The 15634-nt window shown below is 43.7% G+C and overlaps 1 protein-coding gene across 1 annotated transcript in view; it reads left to right on the forward strand.

Moving 5' to 3' along the window:
• Positions 1-211: 211 nt before the first annotated feature.
• Positions 212-15634, forward strand: part of LOC141956727 (hydrocephalus-inducing protein homolog) — a 121431-nt gene continuing 106008 nt past the window's right edge. The window contains 1 exon segment of the mRNA XM_074897529.1: positions 212-286. Within this exon segment, the coding sequence (XP_074753630.1) occupies positions 212-286 (75 nt within the window).

Here is a 15634-nt window from a genome sequence, read left to right on the forward strand (position 1 = left end):
TCCCCCAGATGAAACGACTGGGCGCAGACATCCCCTCCCGTGCTAGGAAGGGGTCTGTGCCTCCTGCCTGCGGGGAAACCCGCCGAGGTGTTGGTGGAACCGACCTCGGGCCGTTGTTGTCTTGTCTCCTGCCGAGGCCCCATCCCAGATCCATGCCCCCGCTCTCTAGGGTGGCTGCGCACCCTCACGGCATTTCGGGGATGTGGGAGCCATGGCCGTCGGGCAGGAGATGGCCCACGGTGCTCTGTGGCCTTTCCCCAGCGCCGGCCGGCGCAAAGAGAAGAGCGTAAGAAATGGACGTCCGCAGAGAGGAGTGACCCGGCCCATGCGGGGCCCTTGTAGCTTTGGAAAATCGGTAGCTATGGGTTTGTAAACTCAGGCTGCTTTTCCTCTTTCCTTTTTTCTTGACTGCATGCATGCAAGATGCCTGTTGGTAGAAAACTGGATTAGGCAACGTTGTAAATGGGGTCAAACCATTTGATTTGGCTCCAGTCCTGAATTCAAGATTTAGCTGACCCAGCAGGCACACGTGGATCTGAGCAGGGATACCTGAATTTGTCTAGCAGATGTAGGCAACTGTGCATGCTGTACTGCATGTGTGTCCTGCATCAGCAGGGGACAGTCATTCAAAATTGTTAACAGGTTAATTTGTAAAAATAATCGTGTGTTATAAAAGCAAACAGAAGAGGCTTTACCTTTGGAAGGACAGTCATTCAAAATTGCTAACAGGTTAATTTGTAAAAATAATCGTGTGTTATAAAAGCAAACAGAAGAGGCTTTACCTTTGGAAGGACAGTCATTCAAAATTGCTAACAGGTTAATTTGTAAAAATAATCGTGTGTTATAAAAGCAAACAGAAGAGGCTTTACCTTTGGAAGGATTAATAATTATAAAGCAGTGGCTGAGTTTTCTGCAGTGAATTGTCTTAGAAGCAAACTAAGCGAGCATGGATAAAGCTTACCCTTCTTGAGTATGCTTACCCATTACTGAGAAATGTTTTACATAATTTTAGGAGTATAATTATATCTGTTATTTCCTGGAGTAAACAAGTTCTCAGTAAGACTTTAACAAAAAATCAAAATGGGAAAAGTACCATATCACTCCAGTCTAGTAATGAATAATAGCGGGGTATTCCTTTGCTCTGTTGTTAAAGGAGTTAATGCTTAGATTCAGTGTTTATTAAAGCAAGTTCCTAGTTGCTTGTTAGACCCTCTGCTTTTCTGGAATGTTTTCATTTCCAAGAGAGTTGCTCCATGTGGAAACAACTGGCTTAATTGCAGGTGGACCAGAGAATGGCACCCTGTTGCAGAATTGTTGTGTACAAACACTCCTTAGGAAACAAATATAACGGAAATTTAGACTGAAATTGTGCATTGTTTTCCATTCTAATGAAACTTTGTGACATTTGATTTTTTTTTTTGGTGATATTTTTCCTCTTCTCTGTCAGATCCTGCAGTGCATCTTCTCAGTGGCTTACCTGTTTCTGTGGCATCACTCTGCAATGATTTCTTTGTGTATTTTTATTTCAGAAAAGTCTACACAGAAATATTTACTATATTTCATAGAATACTGCAGTAAAACCCCATGCAGCTCTGTAAATATGCAGCTTTATATATACACTCAACTTAATGTATGCAACACTTAAAAATGTTGCTATTGTTGCTGTGTTACTTATCAGCCCAATAACTCCAGGTGTAGCAGAGCAAACTCTCTAATAAAACATTCTCTGCTGCTGTTTTACTTCCACGGCAACAGCTCAGCCTGCAAAGATCACCCATCCTGAGCTACCAGCTGGAGACTCTTGCATTTTCAATATACTTGCTATCATTATCTGTTATTCCAGGAGATGACAATTGTGAGAGCGAAGGATTCATTTTCAACCATGAGCTACCTCTGGTGAACTGAGTTGCTGGGGTCATTCTTTGACTCAGACAGAACATTCTATGTGAGATGTGATACAAGTCTCCCTTCACCTTGCTGAGCACGTCAGAAATGTCAAACGGAGCAACCTGTCTCTTTGGAAACAGCCGCCTGTCCCCCGCACAGCTCGGACAGGCCCAGCAGCGGTGGCCCCACTGCGGTGTGCTCAGGGGCTCTGGACACAGCCGCCCCCACGGCAGCGAGTTTTGGTCTCGGCCTGTTCTGAGACCTCAGAACCATTGAGGATCCAGATACTTGAGCGCAGCTGCAGAGGGGACCAGAAGGGCCCTGCAGTCCTTGGCACTGATGCTCCCAGATCTAAGGACGTGGCTTTTTGGGAGAAACTCTGTCTTCACAGAATCACAGAATCGTTCAGGTTGAAAAAACCCCTTGGGGTCATCGAGTCCAACCCTCAGCCCCACTATGGTGCAAAGTTCTCCCCTGCACCACAGCCCCCAGCGTCTCATCGGAACGACCCTTCAACCCCTCCAGGGATGGTGACTCCAGCCCTGCCCTGGGCAGCCTCTTCCACTGTCTGAGCACTCTTTCTGGGAAACCTGTTCTCCGAATGTCCAGTGCAAACCTCCCTGTTGCAGCTGAAAGCCATTCCCTCTTGTTCTATGGCTCATGACCTGTGAGAAGGGACCAGCACCAGCCTCTGTACAGTGTGCTTTCAGGGAGTTGCAGAGAGTGCTGAGGTCTGCCCTCAGCCTTCTCCTCCTCAAAGTAAACAGTCCCAGCTCCTTCAGTCGCTCCTCACAGGATTTATTCTCCAGGCCCTTCACCAGCTTCGTTGCCCTCCTCTGCGCTCGTTCCAGCCCCTCAAGATTTCTCTCATATTGAGGTGCCCAAAACTGGACACAATACTCCAGGTGTGGCCTCACCAAACAGGGTGTCTTCATGCTGTTGTTAATGGTGGCTGTGTATCCATCACTGTGTGAGAAGGGAGCTCTGAGCCGGTGCTGTTGTCCATGGGGCAGCTCTCTGGGCTCCCTGCTAAATGGCACCAACCTGCGCTGGAGCCGTGTCACCACAGCTGCGCTGCCGCTCTTCCTTCTGTCAGGGTAACAGGATCACAGAGGTGTATTTTTCTTAGCTTCAGGTACCCCGTAGCTTTATCCTTCATTGCACTAACTAATTGTATACCCCGGGTATTTCAGTCCTTAGGTGTTTTTCAAACCAGCTTCATTGGGCAGAAAATGCATGCATACTTTCCCGTGGATTATTTAACAAGAAACTGCTGATGTGTATATAACCTACAAAATGTCATTTCTTGGCACCATCAGGCAGATAACTTCAGATTGCTCTCTACTTACTGAACCCTCTGCCTTTGTGGTTCCCCAAACCAGCACAGGTAGCTGGATTTTTTTGGATCCTTCCCTGCATGGCTCAGTGGGCTGGGTTACTGCAGAGCAGCATAGGAGCTGGGAGAGTTTCTATTTGTTTCCTTATGTGTGGTCTTGGTTCCATATGCATACAGGGAAATTGGTCCATATCTGGAGACATGATTTTTTTGGAAATAACAAATTTTACTGTCTGTCAAATATCCAGTGGCTCGCACTCATCTTCATAACAGCAAAAAGCTCGGTGTTTGTCTCCCATAGAAGAGGATGATCTTTAAATCTTCAGCACAAAACCCACATAGATAAATAGTTGTTTATTCTTTGAGAAGATTTAAAAAATTATACTAGATAGTAATTTTGAATGAAATCTCCTCTCTGCAATATGGAATTGTTTATAGAAGAATTGATGCAAGCAGTTATGTAGCAGAAAGTGCTGAGTGTGTTCAAGAACCGTATTTGTGGAAACCTGAAAATTGTCTTGAGCAGTCAAATGAGGAAAAGTGTAACTGGCTTTAATTTAGAGTGGCTGGGGCCATGCTTGGTTGACAGCAGATCTGATACTGAAATGGGACACTGTTGTGACATCCTTGGATTAAAAGTATGTAGGGGGGGGTGGGGGTGGGGGAGAGGAAAGGAGCATCCGTACTCCCCTTGGAGGAAGCAGGGGGGGAAGCAGGGCACAGGTGGGTACTTTCCCTGAGACAGTGGGAGGCTGATGATGAGTTGGCAGCCTGCAAGGCAGGATGGTGAAGCGGAAGCTTAGAGATGAGTGATCCTGGTACACCTCTTTCTTATCCAGACTGACAGCGTCCTGTCATACCACATGCAGTGCAGACCGGTAGCATTTGTGGGATGTTGAACATTGTCCCTAAACCTGCTAAAGTCAGTGGGATCATAAACACTACAGTTCAATGTTTAAATTAATTAAAAGAGAATCAATAATGACTGGAAATACTCTTCAGAGAATGTCCTGGTGATGTCTCGTCAGAAGGCTGCCAGCATTTTCAGAGGTTAACATACCCACCAGAGCAGTGTGCATGTATGTACGTGCCGGAGTTATAGATTCCCAGTTGTTGCTTTACGCTTTACGGTGCTACGGAGCTTGGGGTTTTGGAAGAAGTAGACTCCTGCCGTGGGCTTTACAGACCAAATCCTCTCCGAGTGACCTGTAACTGAACACTGTGCAATGTTCTTGCAAGCTAATGTGTTGTAACCTACCTGACTGTTGTGAAAAGTTTATTTTGCCATTGTGAATAGCTATGGTAGAGAACTCATTGCTACAGTACACCACAGTGGTTATGTATCTGTATGGATGAGGAGATCTTCTGTAGTTAGGAAAGTAAGTATCCACGATGAACATAACCCCAGGGCCTGGACAAACAAAAAAACAAAAATTCTGTGGTATATCAAGATGTGGATGAGGGAATCCAAAACGTTCAGGGACAAAAATCATTTGGTCTGCAATTAATAGGGGACCTTGTAAACTTCTCTGCTGTGAAAAATGCAAGACAATTCCGTAAGTAAAATGTGCAGTGCATAAATGGTTATGTGATCTCTCGGTACCCTTCGGTAACTTCTTCAGATATTTGTGCCATTGACCGAGAAGCGCCGTAATGGAAGGACCTAGGAAGAAATCTTCCGTAGGCTTGTCCCTTTTGCTTTGGTATTATTTTTTCTTGGTTTGCTTGATAACCTTCCCTAACTGCTTAAAACAGGAGACTTATTAGTAGACTTGGGGGAAGCAATAATTAAACAATTCACGCTTCAAGTGTGAAATTACAGGTCCTTACTGGTGGCACCTCATGGCACATAAAAGCCACTGCTGGCTCTGTCTGCTTTGTCTTGATACAGGAATGTAATGGCGTTGTGTCGGCTGGGCAGTCTGCAGGCTGCCTTCCTCCTCTCTGCTCTGTAGACTGACAGGCCGCCTCCTACAGGGACAGGGAGTAGAGGCATCAAAGGAGGAGAGAAACCCTGCGCTGAAGTAACCTGTTCTCAGGAATTGTTTCATTGCATTCAGTGGGGCAGAAGTGCTAGAAAAATCTGGGGCTCATGCTTGAGAGCACCAGCAGTAGGTTCTCACACGTGATTTGACTTTGGTTGGGATGACAGACTTGTTCTGTGTTGTACAGATTTCTATCAGTCTTTGGTAGGTGATGTGTGCCAGAATTACCAGGAGGTGGTTCTCACTACCTTAAATTACATCAGTAACACAGGAAAAATGATGGCACTGATCAAAAGCCTCCGAATACAGAAATTATCAGGAACACCCCCCTCTGTGTGTGTGTGTGTAGTTTGTACATTGTGAGCGTATCGTTGTCATTGATGAAATGACATCTGTGAACTTTGTTTCTTTAAGCTGTTCTCACATAAAATGAAGTGCTCATGTAAAACGTACATTTCTGTCCTTAATTCTTTATTTTTTCTCTTCTTACTTGCATTACAAGGTATAGGAACTAGCTAAGCCAACTTTTGTATGGGATTTAAACTTCTGAATTTCAAAAGGGAGACCACATCTCCTGATTTGTTTTAATCACAAGAAATAGTGCTTCTATAACTATGTGAGAGATGATAGGGAAGCAGAAAAAATTGAATGATTTTACAGTACTGATCACTCTATAAATGTGTTTTGACTACAGTAGCCAAGGGTTTTTTGGCTAACTTTTGACATGCTATAGTTGTTTCTAGAGGTGCTGGGGAGAAGAAAGGAATGTGAAGGGGAAAACAGGAGAGAAGATGAGTGTAGAATGTGAAAATTTGCATACAGGTTAAAAAAGTTGCTTTGCAACAAAAACTCTTTAGAAACTTGCTTTCTTTTAAAACATCCCCCAGTAGTTCTACCAAGATTTCTGAAGAGAAAAGGTACAACGAGTAAGCGTTTTCTTCCACTTCTGTGTAAAAGAATAACCCATGACTAACTTCCACAGGAATACAAGTAAAATCTGAGTAGATCTGGACTTCAGAAATTTTGTAGCAACACGGTAGAGCTGTGAGAGGACAGGCTCACCCCACGCTTTTAACACCTCGCCCGCCCACAGCCTGCAGGCAGGCAGAGCCAGAGATGACCAGAACCAAGATGGTCCATATAGTGAGACAGCTGGGCACAGATGGAATAAGGTTTTCTTTCCCACGTGCATTACCTATTTTGAAAAACATAAACTCTTCCCTCCTCCTTAATGCTTTCTTTCAGCACTCTCTGCTAGCTACTCACTTGGCCATGTCAAGGCAGCTACAGCTGTGCTTTTTGGAGCAGTCGGGAGGCTGTGTTTTCGGAATGGAAGATTCTGTTATTTTTGTAAAACCTTGTTGCGGGAAACATTATGACATGTCTCCAGTGTAAAAGTTCTCCAAATTACTCTGTCGGTTTGATCACAAGATTTTCTCAAGCCTGGGCTGAGCATCCCTCAAGTCAGGCCACAGTCTGATGTTTTCCCTGCTTGCTCTTTGTGCAACAGCACTAACCACTTGTTGGGTGATGATGTTATCAAGCGTGTAGCCAGCAGGCATGAAGGAAGTGTTTACACACCTCTCTCCAGCACTTCTGAGGCCATATTTGTAGCAACGTGTCCAGCTTTGGACTCCTCAGTACCAGAAAACTATGGACGCACTGGAGTGAGTCCAGCCACCGCAGTGATGGGGGCAGGGGTGCACGGGACATGAGAAGAGGCTCTGGGAGCTGGGTTTGCTTAGTCTAAAGAGCAGAAAGCTCAGGTGGGGTCTGACAGCTGATTTCAACTACCTAATGAGAGGTTACAGAAAAGACAGAGCCAAGCTCCTCTTGGAGCTGCACGGCGATCACGAGAGGCAATGGACAGAAGCTGCAACATGGAAGATGCCAATTCGGTTGTAAGAAACTCTTTAACTGTGAGGGAGGTCAAACACTAGAACCAGGGCCTACAGAAGTTGTGGTATGTCCATCACTGCAGGTATTCAGAACTCATCTGGGCAAGTTCATGACCAACTTTATCGAAATATGAAGTTGGATCTAACGTCAAAATTGGTCCAACTCTGCAAGGTGAAAGGAGATACCGAAACTGCTTAACCAAATGACCTCCAGGAGTCCCTTCCAACCTCAATTAATTCATGCCTCTTCCACAGGCATGTCATTGCTTGCTGTCAGTATTGAAAACTAACAAGCCCGGAGTCTTCCACCTTGACTTGCTTCTGGAGTCTAGGAGAACAAGCCCAAATCTGACATTTCTGCTGATGGTTACAGACAATGCTGTGGCAAATCCAGTTGTGTCTGAAGTAGATGTGATTCTAACAGGGCTGTTGTAGCACCGCTTTGTCTGGAAGCAGTGAGAGCAACATCTTTGTTGCTTCAGTCTCTTTTATGCTGCTATGTGCAAGTCCTAATGCTATGGTGTCCTAGTATTCTGGAGCAAAACCAAACCTTCATTGATACGAGGGCATGGTGGTTTTTTTTCTGTGCAGAAGTCACTGTTGAGGAAACTCCAGGTCATAGCACTCGGAGGAGCTGTGTTGTCTTGAAGTATGAATATTTTTCTTCATCCCCTGATTTTCCAGATGAGCCAGTTGAATCTCAGTGGTCTCTCATCCTGGTTGCACCTGACAACTAGGGAAACAGTGAACACTGAGGTTGAGCCCTTTAGCCATTTTTTCCCCTCCAATCTCCAAAGTCCTTAGTTCCTGGACTGAAATGAAATGTGGGTTCCTGCATGCCAAAAGGGGTTGTTTTACCCAGGTTTTGTGGAGGAGGAAAGGAAGAGGTTCTGAATTGGGATTTAAAATGCACTCAGAATAGCCGTTGCTTGCAGTAGAAGGAATTGGATGCTTCAGTCATTTTGACCTTAGGAAGTAGAGTATGAGGTGGATTTACTCCTGTGTAGAATACTTTTGATTTGTTCACTCTGCATAGATATATAAAAGATATAAAACTGTTCTTAAAACTTTGGTTTGAGGGGTTACAGGGGATAATATGTAATAACCAAATAGATCAATCTCCCTGGGGACCATTTGCATTAATGAACCACCTGCTACCCTTACCTCCATGAAGTATCGTGGGCAGCATCATGCTCTTTGTCGTGCAGCAATAACGGGATATTCAGGTGTCTTTGTAACAGGAGCGTATTTGACTCATTTTTGCTTGTTATTTCTCCCTCCCCAGTGACCGCCTCTTGTCTCAGGCAAGCCGGTCCTGTTGGTTATTATCAATGTGACCAGAGGTGGAAGTAACCAAGATGTCTCAGGTCTCCTTGGCAATATGGTGAGCACGGTACGATGATGTGATTCATTCACAGAGCAGGTGAGTGTGGAGTTGTGAATGCTTTGTTTACGTGGCATTGCAGCATCCAGTCACGTACAGCAGGTTGCTGCTACTTGTATTGCCTTAAGCATCTCCTTCTGTTTAAAGAAACCTCCACAAACCCAACAACAACAAAGACAGACCTTAATTCTTTACTGATTCTTACAAGGTCTGAGGCATCTGATCATCCCCTTGCCTCGACAGAGAAGTACGCACACTCGCTGTGCTCAGAGAGGATTATCCTAATGAATTTGCCTATCTGCAGTTGTGCTATGCTGTCCTCAAACACTGTTTCCCTTTCCGAGCAGGGCAAGCAGAAGTGAAGGATTCTTACACCCATTTAAACAGGATGGAAGTTATTCTGATTTCTGGGAAGTTATTTTGACTTTACACTGTCTTACCAAGGAGGGAATCAGTCCCAGTCTCACCGCAGTACAGTGACACAGGGAGATCATTGGTTGTGGCAGGGAAAACTTGTTTGTCTATGCATACTGCGCTGAAGCTTAAACTGTGCTTTGGTTTGGTTTCTTTGGCAGCAGGAGATGCTTAGTTATCAAGGGGGCCGTGGCAGGGGAAAAAGGGCCAAACCTTGCAGTCTTGTCCATGTTGGCTTGTATGAATAGAGGCTGTACCTCCTGGTAGTATCAAATTCAGCTTTTTTGTTTTAGCAAAAGGTTAGTTGGGAAGAATATAGCCTCACACAAGACTTCTCTCTGCAGTGCACAAGAACGACAGACCCAGACTTTTATTAAACAGGAAATAGTTGTCTGTTGAAAAATGTCTTCTGCTTAAACACATGATTCTTTACTACTACTTTATCCTGAGGCTCTCCCTTACCCAGTTTCATCAGTCAGAATGTCTTTTCCAGATGGCAGCTGTTTAATGGTGTGTCAGGTCTTGTGGCTGCAGTGGTCTTTAGTCTTTTAAAGTAAAAGCCAAGTCAGTTACTTAATTCCTTCCTTGTCCTAGTGCATGAATCCTCACAGCATGGCTTTTCTTTAGTAGCAGCTTGCAGGCCAGGTAATAACTGGTAGAAATCTCTGATGCGTTTGTCACTCTTGTCTCGGATGCATGTGTTTTCAAGGGGAGGCCATCATATGAATGGCTTAAACTACCATTTTCCTGTTTTCCTTCCCCCACCCTCATCCATTCACTGTCGTTGGCCCCTCTTTTTGAAAATACTGATAATCAAATTAATAAACCGAGGTAATTAAATCATGAATTCTTTCCCCCAATACCAGCTGTTCTACCAGGTTCTTCTTCCTATAGGTGCTCATAAACAGGCAAAACTTCCTACTATATTAAATATCCATATTGTTGGCGAAAGGCAAAAATCTTGTTGTTTGCTACTACCTGAATATATTAGTCATTAATGAAGAAAGTCAGGTGCTTGCAGGACAGCTGGTGCTCTGCATAGTTGTACTTGCTGGCAGCTATCCCTTTTCTTTCTCTTGATACTGTGCAAAATGAAGTAATGAAAAGGTTAAAGAAGATTCCTCAGCTCTGAGAAGTGATAAACTAACATTGCAGGAAACTGAGAACAGGATAGAAACTGTAAAGTTTCTCCATGCAGCCTCGTCAATGTCGAATTTCCCCCTCCTCCTCCACCCCCTTGCCATGTTATGTATTTTTTTGAACTATTTGTGTACATAAAGCCTGTTGGTAGACTCCTGTTGCTCTGGGGAGATTTGTGCCTGCTTATAAAAAGCAGGGCAAGTGTGGCTGGTTCTTGGGGATGAAGCGGGTACAGGAGGGAGTGCTTGCACAGGCATGTCAGCAGCCGTGAGCTGGGGCTGTCCCCTCTCCGTGGGCACAAGCTGGCTCCCGTCTGAGCTGGGGAGCTGTGACAGCATGGCTGGCAGCTGCTAAGAGGAGGGATGTCTGCCCTGGCACCCCACTGGAGGAGAGGAAAATGTGTTGGGGAAAGTCAGAGAGGCAAGTTAAGGCCTTTTCCTGAGAAGAGAGAATAGCTGAACTTGTGTGATGTGGATGAGGGAGGCTGGGCGTTTAAAAGGTGTTTAGACTCCTCACAAAGACGATTCAGACTTTCTCAGTTAACCTCACCTGGTCTTGGGGAGGGCTGAGGGGTCAGCAGGGTTGAGTGTTCAGGCCATATCCTCTCTAGCGATGAGCAGGGTCTGGTGATTCCTCCTCTGACTTCGGGCACCCATTTTGAACATCCCTATCCCCCATCTGTAAATTAGTTAGCAATTCCAGTTTCATCTGTCTAAAATTCTTCGAGTGGGCAGTGGTATTTCCGTGTGTTGCAATTAAACAGCTGAAGAGAGAATGGTGAAACCTGAAAGTGACCTTTTGCTAATGGTCCTCGAGAGTGTTGGAAAGGATTTGTTTGCTTAGACTGTGATCACTCACTTGTGAGCAGCTTCAACCTATTGAGTTTAATTTGTCTATAGATGTTTTTCTCTTGGCTTTATTTAGTTTGGATGGAAGATGATGAGGGCGGGGAGAAGCTAGATGGGCTACTTCATACCTTTACATCTTCTTGGTTTTTCCCATATGCCAGGGTTTTCCATGCTCTGCAGAGAACATTGAAGTTAAAGTATAAGAAACAGAAGGACAGAGTAAGAGAACTCTGTTTGAAACCTGATTTGACTGAGATTAAAAGGGAGAGGAAATATGGTTATCTCTTTGTCTATAAATACCTTTTTTAAACGTGTGTACCTGCTGGGATCTTGGATCACGTTCCAAATACTCTCGGCATTTCTCCGCGCCAGGAAAGCGCTGTTATCCCTCTTGTACAGGTAAGGGCTGTATGTCGGACTCTCTGGTCTGTACCACCCAGGCTTGGATTTTTGCACTGAGAGTTGGAGAGCCTTTTCACTTGTGTCTCTTGATTTTAAATGCTCTCAAAAAGGTCAGTAACCCTTTCAGGTAGTCAATTACATGGTTCAAGACAGAGAAGAATTAGACCCAGAAAGCTTGTCTGGCCAATTCAACGGTGATTTAACGGAGTGGGGAAGAGGAGAGGCAGGAGGCTGGGCAGTGGATATTCCTCCCTTGGCCATGAGCACACAGTATGGTATGGGGATTTGCCATGCTGGTGTGGCAAATGTCATGAAACCCTAATTCCTTCTTCCACTTGGCTCTGCTTTTAGCCTGTGTCCAGCTCAGCTGGGGAGAAACCCCAGGGCTCTTAACACCCCACCTTCATAGCCTAATACTCCACCCTAGGTGGGAATCCAGGCCTGTTGCTTGTGAAGGGTGGAGAGACAGTGTTCGTACTGGAAAACTCAGCAGCTGGCACCCCTGAGTTTCATTCCCAGTGCTGCCCCAAGCTCCTCCAGCTGGTTACTCACTCCTTTTGTACCTGTGGAGGGCCCTGCACAGAGTAAGGCACTTCTGCTGGGAAGGGAACGTCAGCTCTGGGTTCAAGGAAAAGGGGTAGCATGAACACAGGAGAACCTAACCTGCTTGCTCTTCTCCAGAGAGATGTAAGAGCTTCTAGTAATAGTCCTCTCCTACTGAGATTTGATTTTTTTTTTTCTTGCCTCATTGCCAAGTTTACACTTTAATTCTGTTTAGTAAAAAAGCCCCATATGTAAACTCCACCTTGGGGACTTCTGTGTTGATAACAATGGCTTGTTTGTGTGCATTATGTTTAGCTTCCACTGTAAGGGATGGGGTCAAACAATCTGCAGACAAGGGGATGGATGAGAGAAAGGTCCTGCTTCATATTAAATTCTGCAGTCAGAGTCAGAACTTTCCGAACTTTCCATTTATAAACTTTGTTGGAAATCTCAGCAGTCCTTAAGACACAGTGAAGCTGAAGACCACAGATTCACTCCGCAGAACCCAGCCAGTGTCTGTTCCTGTTAATGCCTTATCCTTTTTGAGGGTCCTGTGGCAATCAGATATATGCTCAGGTTAGATTATTCATGCCGTATGCTGTTGGACCCTGAAATAACTTTGATTTTATGCATTAAATATATAATCATGTATTAAAGTTCCTAATCAGATAAAAATCTGCAGGAAATTAAGTAGTAAACACTTTATGCACCTTTTTTTCTGTTACAAAAACTTAACAACAAAATGTACCACATCCTCCCTTTTGTAATGACCGTTCTTGCTTGGGGTTTGTTCTTGCAAGGTGTTGATTGCTCTGGCTGTCATCCAGCAAGACTTAAGCATGTAATTTAACTTTAAGGATGTAAGTAGTCCCACTTTATTGAAACCATTTGAGTGATTAAAGGTACGCAGGTGGATAAGTGCTTTGCTGGATGGAAGCCAGAATGCACAGAATCTTCCAAGATCAAATCCTTAATTATTAAATTGATTTTGAGCAGTTCTTGTATCCAAGGCAACAGGGGCAATGAGATGGTCATGTATTAAACTCTCTATACATCTCAGAGGAATTTTGTTAGTTAAATTATGCTCAAATATGGGTGGACATGGTCTGCTGTAGTATGTTCTCCTCAAACAGGCAAAGTCTGGCTCGATAATAGCGTGCTGGTGAATACAAATGGAGTAAATCAGTCATGCTATAGGTCCTCTATGTAAATGTGTATGGGGTCTTTTTGTTTGCTTACTGACTTAACTCAAAAACCAGTCTTCATATTACCTCTTCTTCTCTCAATCATTAGGTAATTTGTCCAGATGATTAGCAGGTTTTTTTCATCAGATAGACGTTGCTCACCCTCATATGTTATCTGAGAGCTTTTGAAATACGTGTTTCTTTTGTCTCTCCTTCGTGGATTTCATTTAAATGGGGAAGACTGTTTTCTAGCTCTTTTATTCCACAATTTCATTTACCTGTTAATATGCTAAACTATTAAGTAGTCCAGAACTCTTAAAATATTGAAAGATGAGTAAAAAACCCTCCCCCTCCTTGTTCTGTTTATGTTTAAAGAAGCTCTTGATTCTGGAACCTGTCTCATTAATTTTTTTCAATACCTAAAACTAGGATTTCACTAACATCATAGCTCAGACAAACCAGTTCAGACTGAATCAGTTCTTGAGTATTTTCATTCAAAAACTCAGTTGCTTTACAACAGCTGAAACACAGTTTACATCAATGGCTGAGGCACAGAAGAATGCATCCCAGGGTCTTTCATAGGGAAGGAAAGATGGGGGGAAAATTGACGTTTTCCGCAGTCCTGTTTGGTTTTGCATGGTCTTTCCACCATCAGTAAGATGAAGAATAATCTTGTTTAGGGTGAATACGTTGCAAGAATTTACTGTATCTTCTGAGGTTTCTGTAGTGCCAGGTAGCTGTTGATTTACATCAGTGATGGGTCATTTGTAATCATACACTATGATCTGTGTTTATTTCCAGTTTGCTTTGATACTGTGTTGTATCTTGTGTGACTACATGTGCTGTAGAAATAGCAGACCTATATTTTTTTAAAAAACTAGTAGTGAAGAGAGCAATCGGTTTCAAGTAAGAATGTCCTTTTGTGTCATTTTGTGATTTTAGGAAACAGAAAAAACGTGAACTTCAGAATACCTCATTTGTGATGCCACAGGGGAGTTCACAGTTTGAGAAACCTGGGCATCAGTTAAAACAGTGCAGATAGTATCAGACTGTAAGCTTCTGGAAAACTCCAGGTGGTAAAGGTGTGATGAATTCTTCATCATGTGAAGATAAGTACAAAGATAAAGCTATTTTTCCATGTTTGTGGTCCTACATCACCCTAATTTTAAATTCATTTTTGGTTTAATAGAATATATTCCTACAGAACTTCTACAAACTGTCTTCACTTTGTAGCACTTACTTTGCAAGTAAACCCTGAAGTCCTCATTCTTCTATGCTTTGCACATGGAGCAATGATTCCTGTCGCTGCAGAGGAAAGGCATTTAACCCACACTGGTGTAAATGGTCAGTGTCATGGACAAGGAGGCTGGTTTCTTGCATCTTCCTCTTTGTGTTGGTTCTGCCTGTTTATTGCAAACTTTATAAGAATCGTCTCCCACTTTGAACTGCTGCAAACCTGACTGCACCCAGGTTTCACCAATGAGAGGGGACCATTAGCAAATTTAAGGCGCAGATGCATATAAAGTAGTTCTGCTTGGGGGCTAATGTAAATACAGTTGAATAATATGAAGCAAGTGTGGTGTTCCTTATCTCTAGCAAATGTTGTGATTTGGTCTGGGCTTAAAATGTTTTGTAGATTAGCTGTCAGCTAGAAATATGCTAAAAACCAAAACAACCTCCCACATCATGAATGAAGAGAGCTGTGTTGGTAGAAGTTCTTAAACGGACATAATTATATTGTCAAAGGGAAGGGGGAAAGATCCCTTTGGTATCATCTGGTCCATCTGCGGAGCTGGCAAAAGAATTAGAGGTGTAGATTACACCTGTATAAACTCCCTCTCCCAGTTTGCCAGTAAACTGGATGGGTAAAACTCAATGTTTGTCAGTGTGGGCTCTTCCGCAGTTATTTATTATCTGATAAAACCCAGCATGTGATCCTCGCACAGCGTTTTGCAAGCTGGCAGTGTTAGGACCGTTCTGTCCATAGCTGTGTGTCTCACACCCCAGATCTGTCTGATGCACTGCTGCTATCGCAGGGCAGCAGGATTTTCTCTTGGAAGCCTGGCACAGTGGCCATGCTGCCGATGCCGCCTGCTGCAGTGGGCGGAGGAAGCAAGCAGTCAATTCAATGTGAATGATAGAGCAAGCTTCAATTTTATTGAAAGAAATCACACCTTATATAAGCACTAACTATAACTATGCACATTAATCATAAATCTATTGGATACCTCTAAAAGGTTACATTATAATATCCCAGCCTCTTGTGGCATTTCAGGTATTTCACAACATCCTCCTTCTTCTGGCCTATTTCCTTCCCAAAGCTGTTTACCATCATAATCAAGGCCGTTCTGTACCTCAGTTTCTCTCTTTGTTAACATAACAGTCCTTTGTTAGCATAACTGTACCCTGGGTTTTTTCCTTTGTTTACCTCAGATGGCTGCAGTCAGCTCCAGCACAGACACATGGCCTTGTTCTGCAAGCCATTCTCCAACAATTCCCCCTTATTCTTTTTGTGCAGGCTGCACAAGCATAAATTTACTAATATTTCTCATTATACAACTATATGCTATTTTAATAATTACTACAATCAATAGTACTATTCCTAGTCACTGC

The sequence above is a fragment of the Athene noctua genome, chromosome 2, assembly GCF_965140245.1.
Source record: "Athene noctua chromosome 2, bAthNoc1.hap1.1, whole genome shotgun sequence".
NCBI classification, from domain to species: Eukaryota; Metazoa; Chordata; class Aves; order Strigiformes; family Strigidae; genus Athene; species Athene noctua.